At 46.5% G+C, this 22988-nt stretch overlaps 1 protein-coding gene across 2 annotated transcripts in view; it reads right to left on the bottom strand.

Annotated features, from left to right (window-relative positions):
• TRIM29 (tripartite motif containing 29) overlaps positions 1-13021 on the bottom strand; it is a 108709-nt gene extending 95688 nt beyond the window's left edge. The window contains exon 1 of one of the 2 annotated variants that reach the window (XM_078682166.1): positions 11600-13021. In XM_078682166.1, coding sequence (XP_078538292.1) covers positions 11600-12571 — 972 coding nt within the window. In that variant the 5' untranslated portion in view covers positions 12572-13021. The remainder of the gene's footprint in view (positions 1-11599) is intronic. The other variant, XM_078682165.1, reaches the window with a different exon arrangement.
• Between the last annotated feature and the right edge of the window lie 9967 nt (positions 13022-22988).

Below are 22988 nucleotides of genomic sequence, written 5' to 3'. Positions count from 1 at the left end.
GGGTGACCACCAGTGCTGGTTGTTCGCCCATCCACACTTAGCTTGCTGGGACTTGTAGTTTTATTTTAACCATTCGAGTAAAGGCTCAAAAGACGTAGAATTCTTAGTGCTACCGGTTGACAAAACAGCCTAAAACCGCCCAGCCGCCGCACTCCATGCTATGTTGCGAATTCGCAGCTGTGCCATATTTGCTTTCTTCTTTAACTTTGCTGTACACAACAGCCCCTTTTCAGTCTCCAGCATTGTCTCTTCTTGACTGCAGTGTGGAGTTTTAGCAAACAGCACTTTGTGTTCTGGGTTTTATTTTTGGGCCCTTAAAAGAAAGCACAAACCCCAAAGCAGGGGTGTGGAATTTAATAAAATATCAACCTGTCCATGAGGGAGGCTGCTTCATAAATCTAATTCTCCTAACAAAATTCACTTGTCCCTTTCCTACCATGAAATGTGGCAACACATTACGGCAGCAATCTCATTATATAAGATCACTGATATAGCCTCACTGATTATGCCAGAGCTCATACCATAGTAGGGTTTGAATACTAGCAATTCCCTTATTTCGCCACCTTTGCACAGACCTACATACTAGGGCTGAAAGTATTTGTAAGCAATAGTTCCAGGGTTGGATTGCCCTTTTGAGTATGTGCAAACCTACTAACTTGCATATTTTAAGGGTTTTCACCAGCTCTTCTCTAATCTTTTTCCATACTGAGAAAGGTTGGAAATCTACTCCAGACAATGGCAGATGTAAAACTGCTTTCAGGAATGGGACAAAAAGTGGTTGAAGGGAAAGTGAACTTGCAAAAGCTCAACAGATTTTCCCTTGAGCAAATCTGCACATGCATATTTGCTCGTGCTAAAATGCAGTTCAGAAATATTTTCTAGGAGTACTATTTCTTGGCACGCTTTTGTAAATTCTTGTGAATTCATGAAAGACGTAAATCTGCAAGAACACATACCATGGGTGCACCTTTGAGACTTTCTTTAATAATTGGGCCCCTAATTAGGTCTGGTGTTAACCAAGACCTTTTGTGTTTATTATAATTCTGTCTCTATCTCTCTCGCTGTTTATGTATCGACTGGCTTCACTGTGAGTGACAGCATTAGCTCTTTCACAAGGAGCATATCGGCACACAAGTAGTCTTTTTCAGTTGCAGGAATTGCTGAGGCAAAGTGTGCTTTTTTCAACCAAAAATATTTTTTGCTTGTTTCCAATATTTGTTATAACGGAGAGGGTCCAGCAGCTCCCACACCAATAAGGTTTTACAAAAACCATGCCAAACCAAGACACGCATCGACAAAACCAAAAGGCTGACCACCGATTTCAGGCCTACTGGCTTTGCCAATGCTTGTTTATTTTTATTTCCCATAATCGTATTGAAACCTGTTATACTGACTTTCCATTATGAATATTTTTGGGAAATAATAGCATGCATCAACACTTTTTGCTAAATAATGCTGCAAGCAAATAGTACCTAAAAATTTACAGTAGTTTACATAGTGTTTTTTTTCCTAGTTGCATTTTTTTGTGAACACTTTATTTTGAAAGAAAAGAATCGTCAATCTTGCTTTCAGGCTTCTGCAAATATTTGCATCTAATCATAGAGCATTCTGGGAGCATTATACATAGCCTCATATTGCTAAACTTTGAAAACGTGTGTACACATTTTTATACTGGAACCACTGTCAGTAGTGCAGTCCGAGCTTATAATATTTCCTTAGAGGGCTCACCCAAATATTAAAGGCTTTTCATTAATGAACCATAAATATAAGTTTGTACAACATTGGCATATGGACATTAATTTTAACTTAACTGCAGACAATGCCTTTCCTTGATCCATAATGTGGTACTGTAAACTGGCAGCCAAAGGGTTTGTGCTACAGGGGGTTGGGCTTTCTTTTCCCAAGGACAAAATATACATGAACACATGCTATCCTTGACCCCAAACAATATGATCTGGGTGTGGGGCACTTGGTGGGAGTACAGTGGCTCCTGGAAAACAAAGCCTGTATTCTGTGCCATGTCTTCCTAGTGGCTGTTTTGTCCCATTTTGACTCACGTAACCTACGTATTCACGATCGTCCTTGGGGGGAGTGGGGTATTGGTGTGTTCCAGTGACTTGGAGCTATCTGGTAACTCTGCACTTGAGCCCCATACACCTGGCATTGCATTGTGATAACGATACAAGGTACCAAAGTGCAGAGGTTCCTTGCTGTCTGATGTCATCATACAATACACCTGTACACAGTCATGGACTTTCGACTTGCCACGCCTCGGCAATCTTTAAAATGCAATCACACATGCCAATGGTAGAAGTCAAACTACAAGTCCAAGGCTACCATGTCTGTTTGCCTAGAAACCAAGACCAGCTGACAAAGCTCTCAAACGGTCCGTGTCTGATGTGAATAGCTCACCTACTCCTGCCTGTTAATTTCACTCTCTTGTAGCGCTTCGAGATGGTTCAGTCTGGGGTATGCATTTTATTCCTTAATCATTTGTAGTTTCATCTTTGAGCTAGGATATAAGATTGAACCCAATAACCAAAAAGAACAAATAGCCACTGGGCTAACCACTCATTTTTGGGTTAGTAGTAGTGTGCTACTCGCTGTAGAGCGCTCCAACGCCTCGTCAGAGATAGTAAGCACTATATGAATGCTTTTTAAATACAATAAAAGAAGCAGGACTGGATGAGATGCTGGTGACTGAAATAGGCGTGAATAAAATAAAGTTACCCTGTGACACTCGACTGCGTGGAGCACACACACTGATGCGGTTCATGTGGGGTGATGAGATTCAATCGTCCAATTTAAGCTTTTTGTTTTACAAAAGATGTTAATAGAACTTAATGCCAATTAGTTTAATTGACATCACACAAGACTTCAACACCCATAATTCCCTGTAGGAGAAAACAGATTAGCAGTATGGAGTCACCCCAATTATCACATGGCTCTCTAGATTTTTAGGTCTCTGCATGAGTAGCTCGAGCAGTCCATGCTTTAATTTTACATTTTGGGACTTGTAGTTCTGATTTTGTAGCGAGACATACAGGACTAAAAGTCCCAGTGTGAATAGCAAAACAGGTTCTGGGTGGGCTAGTCTCGCGTGGAGACAGCTAACTGGGGGTCTTGTTACATCAATCTAGAGGCGAAAGGTTTCTACTTAGTCTCAGCCAAAGTTTTAAGTTTTGCACTACTCGAAGCCAACTTCACTAAAGCACTTCAAGGGAATCTGGAGAACACAATGACAATACCCACCAGTTCTGGTGCAAGGATTTAGAGAGGATCATGTAGAGTCAGGCGTCCCCTGGATTCTTCCCAGCCTGAGACAGTGAAATTTGACTTCGAGGTGTATGGATTCCCAGATGATACCAAGTCACAGGAACATCACACTCCTGGGCTTTCGTGTAATACCCTAAATCATTTAGGGAATTGCAGTCTTTGTTTGCATCGATTGATGCAACAATTTTAATTGTTTATTCATGGAATGACCAGATCTGGAATCTTGTATCAGGTGACCCGGAGCAAGCTGGTAACTTTGCTCTGTTCAGCTCAATCCTCAGTTCTGGCTAGCGAATCTCACGTTTTGAGTGTGTGAGTCGGCAGCATTGAAAGGAACAGTGCATGGCTCCATCTGTTGGGAAAAGTCATGTGGCTACTCCTGGGGTGTTCCTTTGAAAACCTAATACTTCAGGCTTAACTGTATTATGTGATTTGCAGTCCTGGTTTACTTCAACTGCGCCAACAGAGCTAAAGGACCAGAGTACAATGTTTTGCTAAAAGGAAACCTAAGACAGGAATCTGGAGTCGCTAGCCAGGAAGGTGACCATCTCCAGTCCTGAACTTTTCACCTACATATCGCTGGTTTCAGGTGTTAGAATGATTAATTCAATGTAAGTAAAGCAAGACTACTACACCCAGAGTTCATTAGACTATCATACAAAAGTCCAGGGCTGGAATCAGTGTCCATATAGGCTTGGAGGGAGGTGGTCACACTACTAGCCAGCAACCCTTGCCTTGGATCACAATCTTGCCCTCCAGGCCATTACGGACACCGTTTTTAGTCCTGGAATTTTGTGTTATCACCTACTGCTTTCTGGGTGTTGTAGTCTTTCTTTGATCTTCATTGAACTAATTAGACCAACATCTGAAATTGATGTGCAGGGAGGCGGAGATTATAGAACTGGAGATTGTGTCCATAATGAGCTGGAGTGAGGTGTCATCCTACCTGGTACATAGATTTGCTCTTTGGGTCCCTCACACCTTGGAGAACAGTCTTACTCACTGGGTGAGTATCTTATGCCTTGTACTATTGTCGCAATCCGTGGGCTTGAGTCAGATACATTAGACCACCCACATTTTCGATATCCGTAGTTAAGTAGGTGTTCCAGGCCGTGTTGCTTTACACTGACTTGTAATACTGTTCATCCAATATAATTCCAAGACTATATGTACCAGAATGCAATGGAAAACATGTGGGCTAAATGAACTACTTACACGAGCCATGCATTCTGGAGTAGTCTCACTACTGAGCAGTAGCGGTCCATGCAGGTAACAGCAGTGGGGCCGCGTTGGGGGTGAGGGGTGGGAAGGGGGTTTCCAGGGATGACGCAGAGGGAAAATTAATTATTTATTTAATTTTCCCTCCGCATCGTCCCTCGAAATTCCCCCCACCTTGCCCCACCACCATTACCTGCACGGACCGCAGCTGATGTGTAGTAAGTTAGACAACCTGGTGCACTTTCTTCCTCGCGCTGTGGCACACTCACTGAGTGTGTGTAGCACAGCACAGTGTATGGTATCACTCAATGTATACTCATTCGGTAATGGACAGTCTCACTCGCTAGGAGTGAGACAGACATATTGGCACGGTCTTAAGCACTGGGGGCCCGATTCACAAAGGTAAACTTAGACTTAAGAGCAAGTGTACTACTTTTTGGTATTCACAAAGGTAAGTTACAACTCGCAACTTTAATACTAATAAAGTTACTAGTAGTCATGTACCTTTGTGAATATCAAAAAGTTGTAAATACACTTAAATGTAAGTTTACCTTTATCGGGTCCTCGGTGTTTGCCTCACGCTTCGCTGTGCACCTCACTGCTCATGAGAAGCGCACCTTAAACACAATCTCAGTCATAGATATTGAGTCAGACACTCAACTGGGTAAATCACTTTTTAGGGCTCGCCTGCTGATGCGCTTCAGCGCATAGCTGGCGAAGCTCTATAGGGGCTTATCCAGTGTTTATCCACTGGCGATTCCACTGGCGATTCCTTCAAGTGCATGTGCTTTTTAGGTCATTGCGCTTGCGCAAGCCCTAAAAAGCGCGTGCACAATGCCACCAGCCGCCTGCCTGCCTGCCTCGCATTACCACATCAAAGGCAGCCCTCCGAGCGCATTTCTCACCCCCTAATTATTCACGGCCGGCCGGCAGGCACATCAAAGGCTGCTGCTGCCGTGACTCGCATTTCTCCTCCCTCCTCCCCTATCACTGCCCAGGCCGGCCGTACTTTCTCTTTACAAGGGCGCCCATTCCTGAATCACTTGAAATCTCTCCACATTATTTGCATTTTGTTAATTAAAAAAATTAACTTCAACACAGCGTTGCACATTTTTCTCGACTTCGGAAGGATGAGTCCCAATCTCATTTGTACAAAGTGTTGTAATGGGATTATTGGAGAGTTAGAGAAACGTGCTCACAAGTTACATTTTTATGCATATCATCTGAGTAAATAAACAATAGCATGGTGCCGTTTGCGTCCTTGACTTGATCTGGTTTTTATTTTTATTTTGCTATTATTCTCACAAAGGCTAAGAAGGTCTGCCTACTTTAGTATTAAGTGCTATACGTCGCATAAGCAACAGCTAACCATTCACTCACCCACGCAACGCCACTCACCCACGCAACGCCACTCACCCACGCAACGCCACTCACCCACGCAACGCCACTCACCCACGCAACGCCACTCACACACGCAACGCCACTCACACACGCAACGCCACTCACACACGCAACGCCACTCACACACGCAACGCCACACACACACGCAACGCCACACACACACGCAACGCCACACACACACGCAACGCCACACACACATGCAACGCCACACACACATGCAACGCCACTCACACATGCAACGCCACTCAACCACGCAACGCCACTCACACACGCAACGCCACTCACACACGCAACGCCACTCAACCACGCAACGCCACTCACCCACGCAACGCCACTCACCCACGCAACGCCACTCAGCCACGCAACGCCACTCACCCACGCAACGCCACTCACCCACGCAACGCCACTCACCCACGCAACGCCACTCAGCCACGCAACGCCACTCAGCCACGCAACGCCACTCAGCCACGCAACGCCACTCAGCCACGCAACGCCACTCAGCCACGCAACGCCACTCAGCCACGCAACGCCACTCAGCCACGCAACGCCACTCACACACGCAACGCCACTCACACACGCAACGCCACTCACACACGCAACGCCACTCACACACGCAACGCCACTCACACACGCAACGCCACTCACACACGCAACGCCACTCACACACGCAACGCCACTCACACACGCAACGCCACTCACACACGCAACGCCACTCACACACGCAACGCCACTCACACACGCAACGCCACTCACACACGCAACGCCACTCACACACGCAACGCCACTCAGCCACGCAACGCCACTCAGCCACGCAACGCCACTCAGCCACGCAACGCCACTCAGCCACGCAACGCCACTCAGCCACGCAACGCCACTCACACACGCAACGCCACTCACACACGCAACGCCACTCACACACGCAACGCCACTCACACACGCAACGCCACACACACACGCAACGCCACACACACACGCAACGCCACACACACACGCAACGCCACTCACACACGCAACGCCACTCACACATGCAACGCCACTCACACATGCAACGCCACTCAACCACGCAACGCCACTCAACCACGCAACGCCACTCAACCACGCAACGCCACTCAACCACGCAACGCCACTCACCCACGCAACGCCACTCACCCACGCAACGCCACTCACCCACGCAACGCCACTCAGCCACGCAACGCCACTCAGCCACGCAACGCCACTCAGCCACGCAACGCCACTCAGCCACGCAACGCCACTCAGCCACGCAACGCCACTCAGCCACGCAACGCCACTCAGCCACGCAACGCCACTCAGCCACGCAACGCCACACACACACGCAACGCCACACACACACGCAACGCCACACACACACGCAACGCCACACACACACGCAACGCCACTCACACACGCAACGCCACTCACACACGCAACGCCACTCACACATGCAACGCCACTCACACATGCAACGCCACTCACACATGCAACGCCACTCACCCACGCAACGCCACTCACCCACGCAACGCCACTCACCCACGCAACGCCACTCACCCACGCAACGCCACTCACCCACGCAACGCCACTCACCCACGCAACGCCACTCACCCACGCAACGCCACTCACCCACGCAACGCCACTCAGCCACGCAACGCCACTCAGCCACGCAACGCCACTCAGCCACGCAACGCCACTCAGCCACGCAACGCCACTCAGCCACGCAACGCCACTCAGCCACGCAACGCCACTCACCCACGCAACGCCGCTCACCCACGCAACGCCGCTCACCCACGCAACGCCGCTCACCCACGCAACGCCGCTCAGCCACGCAACGCCGCTCAGCCACGCAACGCCGCTCACCCACGCAACGCCACTCACCCACGCAACGCCACTCACCCACGCAACGCCACTCATCCATATGCAAAACGAAAAATGTCAAACTCTTCTATTGCGAGACCTATTGCATTTTCAATGCTTGTTCTTCTCGTGAACCCGGGTTGAGTTCGGTATAAAACTACAATAAAAATCAATAAACCCACTCTGGCCTACAGAGTTAGGCGAAGAATCATTCGGCCTGAGCCAAACTCCTAGACACAGTCTCACTCAATGGTGTACATTTACACTCAACAAGGTTCGAGTCTGGCAGGAGGCTCAAACATCCGGAGATTCTGGCAAAAACACTTGATCTCCCGTGCATAACAAAATGAAAATGTCGGTCTGTAATGCAACTGGTGCTCCTGTAAGGCGCTCTGAAACCTTCCGGCCGAGTTCGCGCTATATAAAACTGTACAAAAAAAATCAAACACTATGTTCCACAGTCTCACTCACTAGGTGTGTGTCATACACCAACAGGTACACTCTGACTCACTCTGAAGTAGACACCCTGGCACACAGTCTCAAAAAGGTAAAGGGGGCTCTAGATGAGGTTACGTCAGAGACATCAATGCAGTCTCAACTGTCTCGCAGACAGGTAGATACCCACAGCGCTATCTCAGTCTTGGTTTATGATATATGTTAAAATAATCCCGTATATTAAAGCACTAACCCTTGTTGACACACGTTCGAATCCCCCAGAGGCCTCCTCTCTGTTAGTGCGGCAGTTTGGACGCTTCCCGGATCCCTCCCCACCAGGCCAGGCCCCTCCGACTCTTCCCCCACACGCCTCGAGGCGCAGCACCTGCATGCACAGCACTAGGCTACGAAGCTCAGACATGCAGCGCGCTGCCTGCTCCGAGGTTCCCAGGGGGGAGGGCGCTGGCGGTGACGTCACTGCCCGCTTTGATCTTATCGCAGAGTCTGGCTGCAGGCAGAAGCGGCGGTGTGACGGGCGGGCCGCAACCCTGGGTGTGTTCAACAGTCACAGATTTAATGCTTTTCAGACACAGGCATTCAGTGAATGCTGAAAGAGGGGAGACGCCCTGGTGGGTGCTGTGTTCAGACAGGTATGGAGGTCTCTGGTCATGTTATTAAAGCGCCTCCCACTCCACGCTCTCTTTGATATGGATATCTCATAATATTAACCGAACATATGAAATGTTTTAATAAGCGTGGTATGTGTGACAGCTTCAGTCAACGCTGGCTTTTTAAATTAAATCACTTTGGATTCTGGAACCAGGGGCGTAACGGACACCCCGCTGTGCCGGGGTAGTCTAGCAGGGGTGGGCCCCTCAGCGTGTCAGGTTTTTTTTTTGGGGGGGGGGGGGGGGGCTGAGGTTTCATTAAGCCACTGTCTGGGACGTGTAGTTTCAATTACACAAGAATTAAATAAAAGAAAACAGAACTCAAACGTGTTAATGGATAGGCCATCCCTGCTGGGAAAGAAACCACTGACCCGCAAATGTCACTGAACTCGACCGCTGCCACATTAACTATCTTCCCTGGGGCTTGTTAGCCAAATCACTCAGTTTACTCTAATATTTTGCTCCAGAGCAAGCCACACGTTTCCTGATTCGACGTGTGAGCAGATTTGAGAAGTTATTTTTTTCCACTCTAGTGCTTGTAGTCCTGCATTAAAAAACGGAGAAGAAAAAGGACTACAAATATCAAATTTCTGCGGAAATAACTTGACTGGATGAACGACATATTCATTAACTGAGGAAACTTCAAAAGAATTCAAACTTTTTCCCTAGGGCATGGGGGTTGGGCTCACTGGACCGGTAACCAGTAGGCCCTCAGCCGCTAACATAAGTATGCAGCTATTTTCTTCAGGCCAGAACACATGAATGTTAGGACAATTGTGGTTGGGTTTTATAAGCCCGTCAGGTAAACTGTGTAACACTAATATTATTAATTTTGCAATGTCTGTCTCTTTTACTGGGCAAATGCACTGCTTCACCTAGGTCTTGTAGTAAAGGTTACCAGATATCACCTGAGTCTCCATTTTCTAGTACAGTGCATCACATAAACGATCTAGTCATTGAGCTATAGTTCTGTTAACCTGCATTAAATGTAACTTCTAGAGTACACTGATTGCAGAAGTAACTAAACTTAAATATGTTGCCTTTGATGACACTGACTTATCTTTCAAACTCGCGGGGTTGGTGGAGGGGGGCAGGTCGGTAAGGTTAATAGAAGCCTGCATGTCACAAGGCTCTTCAATTTACCCGTCTATTTGAATTATTTAGTATTTATACAGCGCATTATACCCATTGGTGTCAAAGCGCTAGCACAGGTGAGAGCAAACTACACGGAAGACAGACTAGAACCCAACCATCACAGGAGAGACGAGCCAAGTTTTCAATTGATTACGAAAAGGAACATTGGAGGTAAAGCTGGCACTGTGGGTGGGCAGCTGCCACCGAAAAAAAAACACCACCCCGCCTAGTTGTCCGAAATCTAGGTATTGTCATCTTGATGACTCATCTTTCTAAGAGATGGAGACCTCAGCTGTCTCTTGGGGATTTACCAATGGAAAGCAGTTTTCAGGGGCTAACGGCACCTGGAGAAGAAGAGCTGTGAGAACCAGGCACAGGGCTTTAAAGTTCACTCACTTCCTGAATGGCAAACCAGTTAAAGGACAGTGGAAGTCTAGAAGTTGCATTCACCAGCCTAATATAGAGCTGTGAACTGACCGGACCCCCATCTCATAAGGTATGTTCAGAAAATGCTGACTTTTCAGCCAACAGGGCAGAGCATTCTGGGGCTCGTGGTTTCGCTTGCCACATTATTAGACGAGGCCTACGTGTCTCAACATGCTCAGAGCTGCAGAATGAAAAACCAGACGAGCCGCAGTCGCCTAATTATAGGCCGAATCGGCAAGCATAATGATTCATTCTGGGAGTTGTAGTCCTCATTTACATTGAGTTACCAAACCGGCATTGAACTAATATAGTAAACTGAACTTGGAGTTTATCCTTAGCAAGAACCACGCAAGCCCAGCCCAGATGTAAATAACAGAACAAATCACAGCACACTCAGTGAACTGAGTTGTGAACTTTGGCACATAAGATCTCAGGTTGTCTGGTGCCTTTTTTATTTGTTTGCTACTGGTTGTAATTGTATTTGTCTTGTGAATACAGGATTACGCCTTTCTGGCAGAAAGCAGCACACTCATTATAGGATTCATAGAGAAACCCAACCAGGACAGCAAGAACTCTCTGCATTCCTTGGACCATGGTTATGTCCAAAATTGCCAGGAGCTGAAGAGAGCGAGCACCCCTGCCAACGAGCCTAAGAATATGCAGGCCTTTTAACATAAGGGACATGTTTAAGTTTTCCAAAGAGCTCCCCATCAATATGGGCACCATGTTATAGTCCTGGAACTGAAGCTTAAAACAGGGTGTATTCTACACACCGTAGTCTCAGCACACTTAAGTGCAACCGATTGGACTTCAGCCACAAGCTGCAAAGCTCTTTAAAAAGTAAAGCGTGGGCTGGCACATTGAAGCCATGGTAGTGTGAACTTATCAATTGTCTCTACACTCGCTTCTCGACAATTCAAATACTTTAAGAGCAACAGATAGAGATTAAAGTGCATTATGCATGTTTGAACGGGTTAGGTGTGAGCGAAATTCTGCCCATCCCGACTTATTAGGAAAGTATTGGCTTAAAACAAAGTCCCAGTGGGCAAAATTATAGTGGTGAAACCAACCTGATTGGAGGTGTGGCACCTGGCACAGAACCAATTGACAGCTATGGGGTCACATGAATAGTCAAAGTATGGCTTCACTTAGTCAAGGCCCACCGCCCTGTGGACTCGGCTCCATGCTCTTACCTCCTTGACGTACTTCTCGGCCTCCACAGTGACCGTGTTGTGGTTCTTGTGCTCCTGGAACATGCACAGGTAGCAGATGCAGACCTGGTCGGCCTGGCAGAAGAGCTCCATGGTCTTGCTGTGCATCTGGCACTTCCGGGCCTCGAAGTCCCTGATTGGGTCGAGCAGCTTGTGGTCCCGGAAGGCGGCCCCCTCGAGATGGGGCTTGAGGTGGACCTCGCAGAAGGACGTCTGGCAGACGAGGCACGAGCGCACGGCCTTCTTCTTGCCCTCGATGCAGGAGTCGCACAGGACGTCCTCGACCACCACGTCCCCCAGCTCGAAGCTGCGGCGGTTGTTCCGGCCGCCGCCGTCCTCCGCCTCGCCGCCGGGGCGGGTGGGCGTCTGCGGGCTGGGGGGCTCCTGGGTGTAGGAGGACTGCGCCTTGAAGTCGCCCGACTCCACGTTGTAGCGGTTGGTTTTCTTCACCTCCGTGGCGGGCGTGCTCTTGGCTGCGTCGCCGGTCTGCTCCGGGGCGAAGCGGCTGGGCCTCGCCCGGTTCATGTCGGGGCTGAATCGGCTCATCCTGGTGTCCAGGGTGAAGCGGCTGCTCCGGTTGTCGGCGGGGTCCGGGCTGAAGCGGCTGGGCCGGGCGTCTCCGGCCTCGAGGCTGAAGCGAACCTGCTCGGGGCTGAAGCGACTCGCTTTGGAGTCGAGGAGCTCCAAACTGTAGCGTCTTGTCGCTGTGTCACTTGGCTCCGGGCTTGCGTGGTTGGCGTGCAACTCCCCCACCTCTGAACTGGATGGGCCGGTTGTGTTCTCATCTCCAGGCCCAGAGCCGTTGGCAATTTTCAATTCGCTTATCTCTTTCGTGGGGCTGTTTAGCATTTCGTCATCCGCCGCCTCATCGTGGTTATGGTTGGGTGTTCCCTCCTCCTCCTCCTCCAGGATCGTGGTGGTACCATTTGTTGTCATAAGGTCCCCGGCTTCCATGGCGCAGCTGCCAAGCAAAATACCCTTTTTGGATAAAGTGGATCAGAGCTGGGGCCTCTCGCTGCTCGTCGGGTGTTCTTCAGTTGTTTTCCAGATTTCCTTCTACCTGGGCGGCCTTCTTGGGTGGCGTCGTTTCGACAGGGAATGGGGTCAGGAATATGGACCCTGCCCTGGGCACACCTGGAGCGATGAGGTGAGGACACCCTGTTGCGTCTTGCCAGCGATAGCAGAAAGGCAGGTGTGCTGGAGGGACCCAAAGCTGGTGCAGCGAGAGGGGACGGGGCGGGTTACACCGGCAGCTCCACGCCCAGGAAGTTCAGGAACATTCCTACCTCGCCCATTCAGGTCTGCCGGTTTAATTATTTTTCTAACGCGCCAACCTGTTTGTCGGCTTATTTATTCGTCCGTAATTATTTTGGCGTGCCCTCCCTGCCTCGGTCGCCTCCTGCCAAGGAGCCCAGCAACGGTAACTAGGTCACAGAGTTTCTGTGACCGCCTATTCAATACTGGGGCCAGCACAGAAGAGAGTCGATAAACTCTTTATGAGCATGGTGGCTGATGCGCGTTTTTACAACCGGCCAGGTGTAAAATGTGCTTAATCCGCGCCAGTAGATGTCGTTGACCAGAGTCCACCAGTGATATGTTTAGAGTGGCCGGATGATTAGAATATTTGGAGAGGAAGAGAGAGGCAGTTTATTAGAAAATAACCATTGGAGAGTTCCTTCGGCCTAGCATTAGCTACCAACATTTTTGCTTTATTAATGCTTGTTTTTGGTCATGGTTTTTGTAAAACCTTTTTGGATGTAGGGCTGCAGGGCCGTCGCCGATACCAAAAAATGTCTGCTAGCACCAATATTATCTTTTTTGTTGTCTCAAAAAGTACACATTGCCATAGTAGTCCCTTACACTAAAAGTATGGTGACCACATGGCAAAAAGGAAAATTCTGCTAAAAAATCAAGATCAAAGGGCCAGCATTCAGGCAAAAGATCAATTTCACAGACACATCTGAGGTCGCACAAGTTTAAATTGAACGCTGACAGAAGTGCACGTCAAATAGGAATCTGTTCTTTGGTTTGGTACTGGGCAAACTTTCACATATAACTGGACTGAAAGATGAAAAAACTGGCAACCATATACACTCCAAGCAGGACTTGACAGCAAGCTTCATTGAGAGTGGTTACAATTCTAGCCCTGTGCAATGAATAATTGTGCTTGAAGCAGCACACTGTTGCTGAACATGGATTTTGAGTTCATAGTAATACTATTAGTTTTTTTCTGAAGGTGCACTTTTTATCAGTGTTATCAGACTTAACAAACTCTTTGTTCCCAAGAGAAGTGCGTGCCAGAGAGTTTATAAGTGGTTATGACAGTGGTTGGTGTGAGAGAGTAACATTGTGGAATTGTATGGTGTGATGTAGTGCAGTTGTTTTGAGAGTGTTGATTGTGAGAAAGTGGCAGTGTTGGAAAGTAATTGTGTGGCAAGAGCGTTGGGTGCCAGGGTGCTCTAATATTGTGAAAGCGTTGGCTGACTGAAAATGCTTTTGCTGTAGGAGCGCCTATGGTGAGAGAGCAATGGGTGTGACTGTTGGGTGAGTGCTCAGCACATAATACGACGTTTAAGGTTCTCACACCCAGATTTCTATCCCCATTACTGCTGTGTGAGAGCACGTTGGGTTTGAGTGCAGCTCTGAGTGTGCTTGGAGACTTAGACCCCTTCCCTAAACACACATACATACATACACGGTTATGCCCAGTGTGCTCCGGTAGGAGGCTGAAATTCAGTGTTTATTGGAAACAGCATCTGAATTCCATTAGACGTGAGGTGAGGGTGTCCGAAATCAGAAGTGCGCATGGAACTGTAGTGTGTTGGGGACTACACAAGAAAAACTCCAAAGCTGAGTAGTTAAAAAAAACAATAGGTTTGTTCCGATACAGGAGCCACAACAGCTTCCCTGCTTAACAATCCATAAAGTGACTGCTTCAGTTCTCAATTTAGAACTACACCACATTCCTTAATAACATTCTGAGTTCCATTAAGAGAAAGAACACTCTGAAATGACACCAGAATACTTTAGATACAACACCACCCCCTCCCCCCATAGCTAACAAAAGAAAAAGAAAACAAAAACTGGAAACTCAATGGGTGACATAATCCGTAAATCTTACAGGTGCAGAAAACACTCTTCCACTACGAGTTGGTACCTCTACATCTCCAACCCCTGAAGCAGCCAGAACTGAAACCTCAACTATGGCAGCAGAAGAACAATCTCCACCAGTAGCCCTAATAAAGGGTCTGTTATCACCTTCCACCTGTCATCATCCCTTTCACATACATCCTTAGGCAAGATTCGCAAGAACCTTTCAGCAATGTTTTTGGCTTGCTCTTCACTCACCTTAATTACAGCATTTTTATTCCACCACCCCTTCTCTTTAAGTAACACAGCCTTTTTAGGTCTTGTGGCGTTAACCGCGCGAAAGCGCGGTCTCGCCAGAGACCTATTGTCACTGGCTTCGCTTTCCAGGAGACAAGACCTGGCCGCGCGCATCGTCAAGAGAGGGATCGGAGCGGGTGACGCGCACAACTACGCTCTCCGATTCCGGCAGGCTAGTCACACACACACACCCACACAGAGACGCGCGCACAGGCACACACGCAGAGACATACACGCACACACACACACTAGCGCACATACATGCATGCATACACACGAGCGCACACATACAGGGACACCACCCCCCGCTGCACACACACAAGAGCGCGCGCACACACACACGAGCGCACACAGACACCCCTCTCTCCTGACTGCTCCTCTCCTAGCCAGCTACACAGTGGGCGTGAGCTTCCAGCAGGAAACGGAAGTCCCGCCCCACGGTAGTTTTCGTCACGCGCACCACAGCACCACCGGTAAGCGTGTTTCGGGGGCTTCAGTTTTTTTTGTGTGTATTTTCTTTGCTCTTGTTTAAAAAGGCAAACGTTTCACAGTTTATGAGCTTGCAATAGATTGCATTTTGCTGAGTTGCTTCGGTTTAACTGCAATTTTATGCACCGATTCCACCAACACGGACTTCACTATTGGGCAATCTTGGCTAAACATTCACTTAGGGTTGTGCTTGTTAGGCGCATCGCAAAGCTGCAGCGCGACTGCTGTACGCCTTTATAAACCGAAACCATGCTTTGTGCCCCGCGAGCACCCGCCCTAGGCCGTAGCAAACAACGCCCTGCACACATTCTAACAGCCCACACAACTGAAATACTGGGGGCACCGAGAGATCTGGAAAATACCAAGGTGCTTGGCTCACCAGCTTCCCGAGACGTAACAAGGGTGACATGCGCATTAAATTGGGTCTCCGCCCTCGCTATGATAATAAAACAGGAACGTAATGGGTGGAGTGGGCTCCTTAAACCCGTGGATCCGGTGTTACTACACCTGCTGCACGAATAACAACTACGCCTCTGTCTAGCTAGATGCCAACATGCCAAGCTGCGAGGAAGGAGTTTGGCCACCGAAAGGGTTATTTGACCTTCGAATTCTTTGGAGTTCCAGGCCAGCCTTGAGGAACACGTTTTTGGGGCGCGCTTCTTTTAGGAATCAGCGGTACGGAATGAGGCGGTCATCTCGAAGAAGGTGACTTAGCAGTACCTTGAGGCTCAGGTGACACCTGTCCTTCTAGGTTATCTTGGAGACTCGGGCCTGCCTTCCCATAATGCATGAATGAATGAATGAGTAGGCATACGCTGTGCGTGCTGCTACCGGCGTTGCCAGATCACCCCAAGTCCGCAGGACGCCATGTTTCCACACTAGGCAGCCTGGACAGGTGTGGTCTGGAGCAGGGAAGTCAGCGGTGGGGCAGGTGAGAGGCTGGCAGTGGTGGGCAGTGCAGGATGCTGACAGAGAAAGCTAAAGCCAGTGGCCAATGTGAGAAGGCAACACTGCGGGGCAGTGTGGTAGGTGTGGACCTATATATGTATGTATATGGTATCTATATACCCTGGGCCTACTCCAAGGCAGCAGAGTAGTAGAGTGTGTGTGTGTGAGAGACTTCTGAGAGTAGAGTTCCTTAAAGAGGGGAAAGAAGTGCGTCTTCAGCTGTTTCCTAAATTGGACTAGGGGTGGGTCAGTCCTGGTGGATACTGGGATGTTGTTCCAGAGCCTGGGTGCACAGGCGGAGCGGCCTGCAGCACACTGCTTTTCCCTGTCTTGCACTTTCTTCTTTGCAGTCTGCTGGTGACCTGGCTGCAGGTGTGCCAGAGAACCATCTGACATGGGGAGCTAGTTAGCCAGGTGGGCGGGTTGCACAATGTTTATATACCAATTGCAAATAAAAAAAATTAAAAAATCACTCTATGTTACTGGCAACTTTGCTTAGCATAAGCAACAGCTAACCATTCACAAACAATGTTTATATACCAATTGCAAATAAAAAAAAATTAATGCAAAGCATTGTCATTAACAATGCCAGTAACTCAAACTTTAATGCTGCGAGACCTATTGCATTGTAAATGCTTGTTAGAAACCTTAACAACTTTAGTAAGTTAGGACAGTCTAGATATACCTTTCAACACTTTTGTGTTTTTATTTTTTAACTATAGCCCAATCACCAGTGATCAAACACTTCTTTCCATCCTTTTTTTAATGTAAAAATAGATGTTTTCCAGCTTCTTGCTTGTACTGGACACGTTCACAAATCTCCTCCAAATTCACATTACCAAAACGCTGTCCTAATCTGTCTTCTAACCAAGCTGGAGTTAACAGAGAAAAAGGCTTTCTATCTCTTAGAAAAACAAATGGGGCAACACCAGTAGTAATACACTCAAGAAACTTAATGGCATTTAAGGAATCATGTGTTCTTATAAATACAAAATATCACCCCAAAAAGCAATACATGAAACAGGACCTCTCTTTATCAGGAATAAAATCATCAAATGCGTTCAACAAAAGAACTTCCGCTCTAGATTGGCACCTGGTCTCGAAATCCCACTATACAAGAAAAAAAAATAGGTGGCACATCCTTCTCTATTGAAGCAGGCAAAATATAGAACTCTTTCCCCCAAACATAAGATCCACAGATAACTACCTGATCTTTGGAAGACAACGCAAGAGCTGTCTCTTCCCCACATAACCACCAAACTCAAATATACATCATGTCTCTCTGTATATAAGCATTGATTTAGACTATAGATGTGTGCCTACATAAGTGTATTGCTTTGTATGAACATGTATAATAAATATGTTTTTAAATATATGGACAATTTTTAGTTCTGCTTAACAAATGTACATATTATTTATGGTTATAGTAATACTATGTTTAACATGTGTATAGGTGATTGCATAAATAAATAAACATTTTATCATATAACTATGTACAATTGCTTCACTATTGAATTACAAAAAAAAATACATTAACTTTAAATACAGCAACACTTGAAAGTCTGAGTTTATTAAATACAACTTAAATCTACACATTATACCTTCCGTATACATGTATACCTTCTATGGTCTTGTGTATCTTTATATTTATTACTTTGCTTCTAATTCAGCATCTCCAATCCACTACCCTATATTTCACCCTATATCTCCCTCAATATATCCTCTACCTCCACTCTGACTCATCTTAAACCTCATTCTACTACTCTCTCAAATGCACTACCCTATTTCTCACCCTATACCCCTCTCAATATATCCTCTACCTCCACACTCTGACTTATCCCAAACCTCTTTCTACTACTCTTTCCAATTCACTACCCTATTTTTCATTCACCCTACACCTCTCTCAATATATCCTCCACCTCTACTCTCTCTCATCCCAAACCCCATTCTACAACAGTGATCCCCAAAAGAACCCTTTCTAGACTCTTCCCTATTTCTCACCCTATACGTCTCTCAATATATCCTCTATCTCCACTCTCTCACTCACCCCAAACCTCATTCTACTTCTACGATGCCCAAAATGACCCTTTCTTGACTCTTCCCTCCTCTACCCCTCTTTGCCTCATCTCATGCCTCTTTTACTATTCAGATCACCCAAACAAGACTTTCGAAAACATTTCCTGTGATTCTCCCCCCTCCACCCCCTTTTACTCATTTCAAACCTCCTCCTACTTCTATGAGCTAAAGAAAAAAAATCCTACATCCTTCCCTCTTTTATTCCTCCACTATCCTTTTCAATCCAAATAACAGACTAACAACTCCACTGCTCAAATGAATTCCATATTTCCCTATAGTAATTCACCTTGGGTTCCAAAGTAGATTGCTACCCGCCAATAATCATTTTAACACCTCTTCAGGGGTAGCAAGCACTATGTATATGCAAACCCTTCCCTCTTCTATCCCTCTTCTATTTTCAATACAAATAACAAACTTGCATGTCCACTGCTCAAATTAATTTCATATTCCCCTATACTAATTTCCCCATTAATTCTGTTTGGGTTCCGGAGTAGCGTGCTACCCGCCAAAAGGCCTTATTAGGGGTAGCAAGCGCTATATAAATGTACACCCTTCTCTCTTCTATCTCTCCAATATCCTTTTCAATCCAAATAGCAGACTAACGTGTCCACAGCTCAAATTAATTTCCATATTTCCCTGTACTAATTCATCACTAATCCTTTTTGGGTTCTGGAGTAGAGTACTACTTGCCAGAAAAGCACTTTGACACCTCGTATGGGATAGTAAGCGATATATAAATACAGTTACATTTATTTGGAGACTCACATGGTTTCTCCTCATCAACATCAATCTGGTTTCTTTGGTTCTCGGTTTGTGTGACTTACAGACCAAATAAAAAAAAAATCTTGCCATTAGTGCATCTTTGACCTTGTTCAGGACATGCAGATGAGATTTTGACCCCCACCTATAAAAGACTGCCAACTTTCTTCCTGTGTGTGTGTTTTTTTTCCAATACAGTCTTGTTAAGAGCAGTATTCACACCCATATCATCAGATTCTTCTTTAGTAGCAGCATGTGGAGTAAAATGTGAATTGCTGAGATCCTCCGTAACAATTATAGAAGATATGGCAGACCATTCCGTGCTGCAGGCAATACCCATGACCTCATCAAGGTATGGGTTTTTTACATGTTAAAATATTTTCTTGGTCTTTTTATTATAACAATTAATAAACCAACTGATCATGCAAAGAAATGTCAAGACTGTGTCCAAACTCACACTTAGCAGCTAGAACTCTAAGCACTGCTAAATAATCCTCAGCTGACCCAATCAACCATTTGCTTTCATTTGAAGAAACTGTGCCTCTCAAGCATAACAGAAGGTTAATTTGTATACTGTTTGGATAATCTAGTGACAGCTTCTAAATAAACATCCCAAGGAGCATCTTCAGAAAAAGGTGGACATACAAGAAGTAAGTTATCAAAAACATATTGACCTGTACCACCTAGACGATTAAATAGTAAAGTAGCACAATGTATAGCATTATATTTAGAAGCGTTTATAGAAACAAGGTCGTTTTCAAAAACCCTAAGCCATTTCCTCCAAGGCATTGATGGTTTTCCAGTATTCTGCAAAAATGGAGGTGGTCGTACCACGTTTTTTGAATTAGCCATTACTACATACTATATGGAATAAAACGAAGAGAAGAAAGGGAGAAACAAACAATATGTGAAATAATGTAAAACAGGAAATAAAATCAATACTACATAAAGACTATTAGCAGAAACTGGCAGAATTTGTGAAGTGTGTCTGTCACTGAACAGACTACATGAAGATTAACAGCTGAAGCAGGCAGGATTCGTGAAGTGTGCCTATCACTGAACAGACGAAATTACCATAATTCCAACTATGACCCGAATTATGACACCAATCATCCCCACTCTGGTAGACAGGACAATATTGATCGATCTTCCCGACCTAACCGTTTTTTAGGGAATCGCCGGGGAAACTACAGACCAAGGAATCGGAACCCCCACAGAGGGAATTACCATCAGGGTCCACCCCAAATGTATGTCCAAACCAGACAACAACAATATTGGACAAGGTGAAGACCATCCCCGTATTCAACCTGTCTAATAAGGATATGGCCCCAGAGACTGTAGGATTACTATCTAGGGGGTTATCCTTTGTGCCCACCACCAATTTCAATAAATTTGAATTCCTGAGAGACCTACACTCATTCTTCAGAAAAATACGACGTAGGAAATTTTTCTTGACTCGCCCCTCGTTGGAGGATACAGAAAACAAGTCAGGCCTCAAACCACCTTCCACTTTTATACCTAGTTTGGAAGAGATTGGCAATGAGGTAGGAACCTTTGAAAAAACGGTTACCCTCAAAATAAATAAAATCTTGAAATTTGTCCCCAGGGGACTTGGAAACCTGACCAGTACTGAGGAAAAAACTTTGAAGTCCCTTGAAACGAATGACACTCTCACCATCAAACCCTGTGATAAGGGTGGGGGTATTGTTATTTTCGATACTCCCAAATATATAGAGAAAATGAACACCCTGCTCTCTGCTACTGAGTACTATCAAAGAATAACAAGAAACCCTGAGCCAGCTCTCAAACGCCGCATCCTCCGCCTGGTAGAGAGAGGCGTCAATAATGGCTATATCTGTGATAAGGAAGCTGAGTTCCTGACTCCTACATTTACTAGGATGCCCATTATTTACGGGGTTCCCAAAACTCTCAAGAACCAACATGATCCACCCTTGAGGCCTATCGTATCTACGATAGGATCGGCCACTGAGCCACTATCTAAATATATTGACCAATTCCTTAAGCCCTTGGTCTCCTCCTTGGACTCTTTCATCAAGGATACTGGCTATTTTATTTCTAAGGTGGAGGGAACCTCATACCACTCGAATTGGGAACTCCTGGTTACCCTGGACGTGGAGTCCCTATACTCCAACATCCCCCAGGAGGGAGCGCTGGCGGTCTTGCAGGATATTCTAACATCTAACCCTGAGATCGATAATGCCAGTTTCATCATGGACTGCCTGAAAATAGTTCTAATGGAAAACTATTTTGAGTTCAATAACAACTTTTACCATCAGGTAGGTGGAGTAAGCATGGGGGCAGCTTGCGCCCCTAGCATTGCTTGCCTTTATATGGGTGCATTCGAACGCACAAATGTGTACAATGAGATGGCCCCATTCCACGAGAATGTGCGGGCGTGGTCCCGCTTTATTGATGACGTGTTTTTTATCTGGGAGGGGGATGATACCACCCTGAATGAATTTACTGCATGGCTCAATGCAGCGGACCCCGCCCTTAGGTTCACCAGTCATTTCCATCATGACAGGATAGAATTTTTGGACCTATGCGTTGAACATCGCAACCAGGAGATCGCGGTCTCACTGTTCACCAAACCCACCGCCCGGAACACTATCCTCCAGTATGGCAGCTACCACCCCCGATGCCAGCGGGATAACATCCCTTTCAGCCAATTCCTCCGCATTAGGAGGAATTGTACTGATATTAGGGACTTCCTAACTCAGGGCGATATCCTCAAGGATAAGTTATTACAGCGGGGCTATCCTTACCGGCTGGTAAAGGACAGCTTTAAACGAGCCCGATACTACAACCGGGAATCTATGTTTGAACCGAGGAATACCAACACCAAAAAGTCCATTGTATGTATCACTAAACATTCTACTATTAACAACAAATTAAGACAGGCAATCAACTCGAGTTGGTTCCTGCTTAACCTGAATCAGGATCAAAATGCCCTACCCAAACCGATCTTTGCATTCAAACGAAATAAAAACCTCAAAAACCATTTGGTCAGAGGCAAAGTGCGTGGATCAGAACCTTTAGTCCAGAGCTCCATTACTGGCCCCTGTCCTGTGACCAGCAACCACAAGTGTGGTAAATGCCAAGCTTGCCCGAATGCGATAGTGGGAAATATGATCATTACCCCCACTCGTACCATCCATCTTACCAAAATGACGAATTGCAGGTCTTCAAACAGTATTTACATCATTCTGTGTCCCTGTAAATTACCCTATGTTGGTGAAACAGGGAGGGAGATCCGGCTGCGCATTGGGGAACACAAATCCAACATACGCACAGGCAAGAGGGGAGCCCCTCTAGTAGAGCACTGGATGACCAAGGGGCATTCTGAAACTGACCTTAGTTGGTCCATACTGGAAAAAATTCAGATCCCCAATGGTGTTGACCCCACATCACAAAGAAAAAAACGTGAGGTCTTTTGGATCTTCTTTCTCAACAGTATGGAGAAGGGCTTGAATGAGGAATGCCCATGGGCCAATGCCCTATTGTAATTCCTTACTCTGCGTCTCTGTCTATTTTTCCCATGGTCTTATTGTTTCTGAACTGGCTGATATTCTATGATGCAACTTGAGAACCTGCATCCATGACATGACTGAGTGTATCCGTTACAGAGGTTAGGGTCTGCATCTCCCCTACTCCGGCGGTGAGGCTCGTACATGCCTTTTTCTTCCGCTTT

The sequence above is a fragment of the Lissotriton helveticus genome, chromosome 3_1 (assembly GCF_964261635.1).
Source record: "Lissotriton helveticus chromosome 3_1, aLisHel1.1, whole genome shotgun sequence".
Taxonomy (NCBI): Eukaryota; Metazoa; Chordata; class Amphibia; order Caudata; family Salamandridae; genus Lissotriton; species Lissotriton helveticus.
The sequence above is the reverse complement of the archived record's forward strand: the minus strand, read 5'-3'. Positions and strand labels throughout refer to the sequence as shown.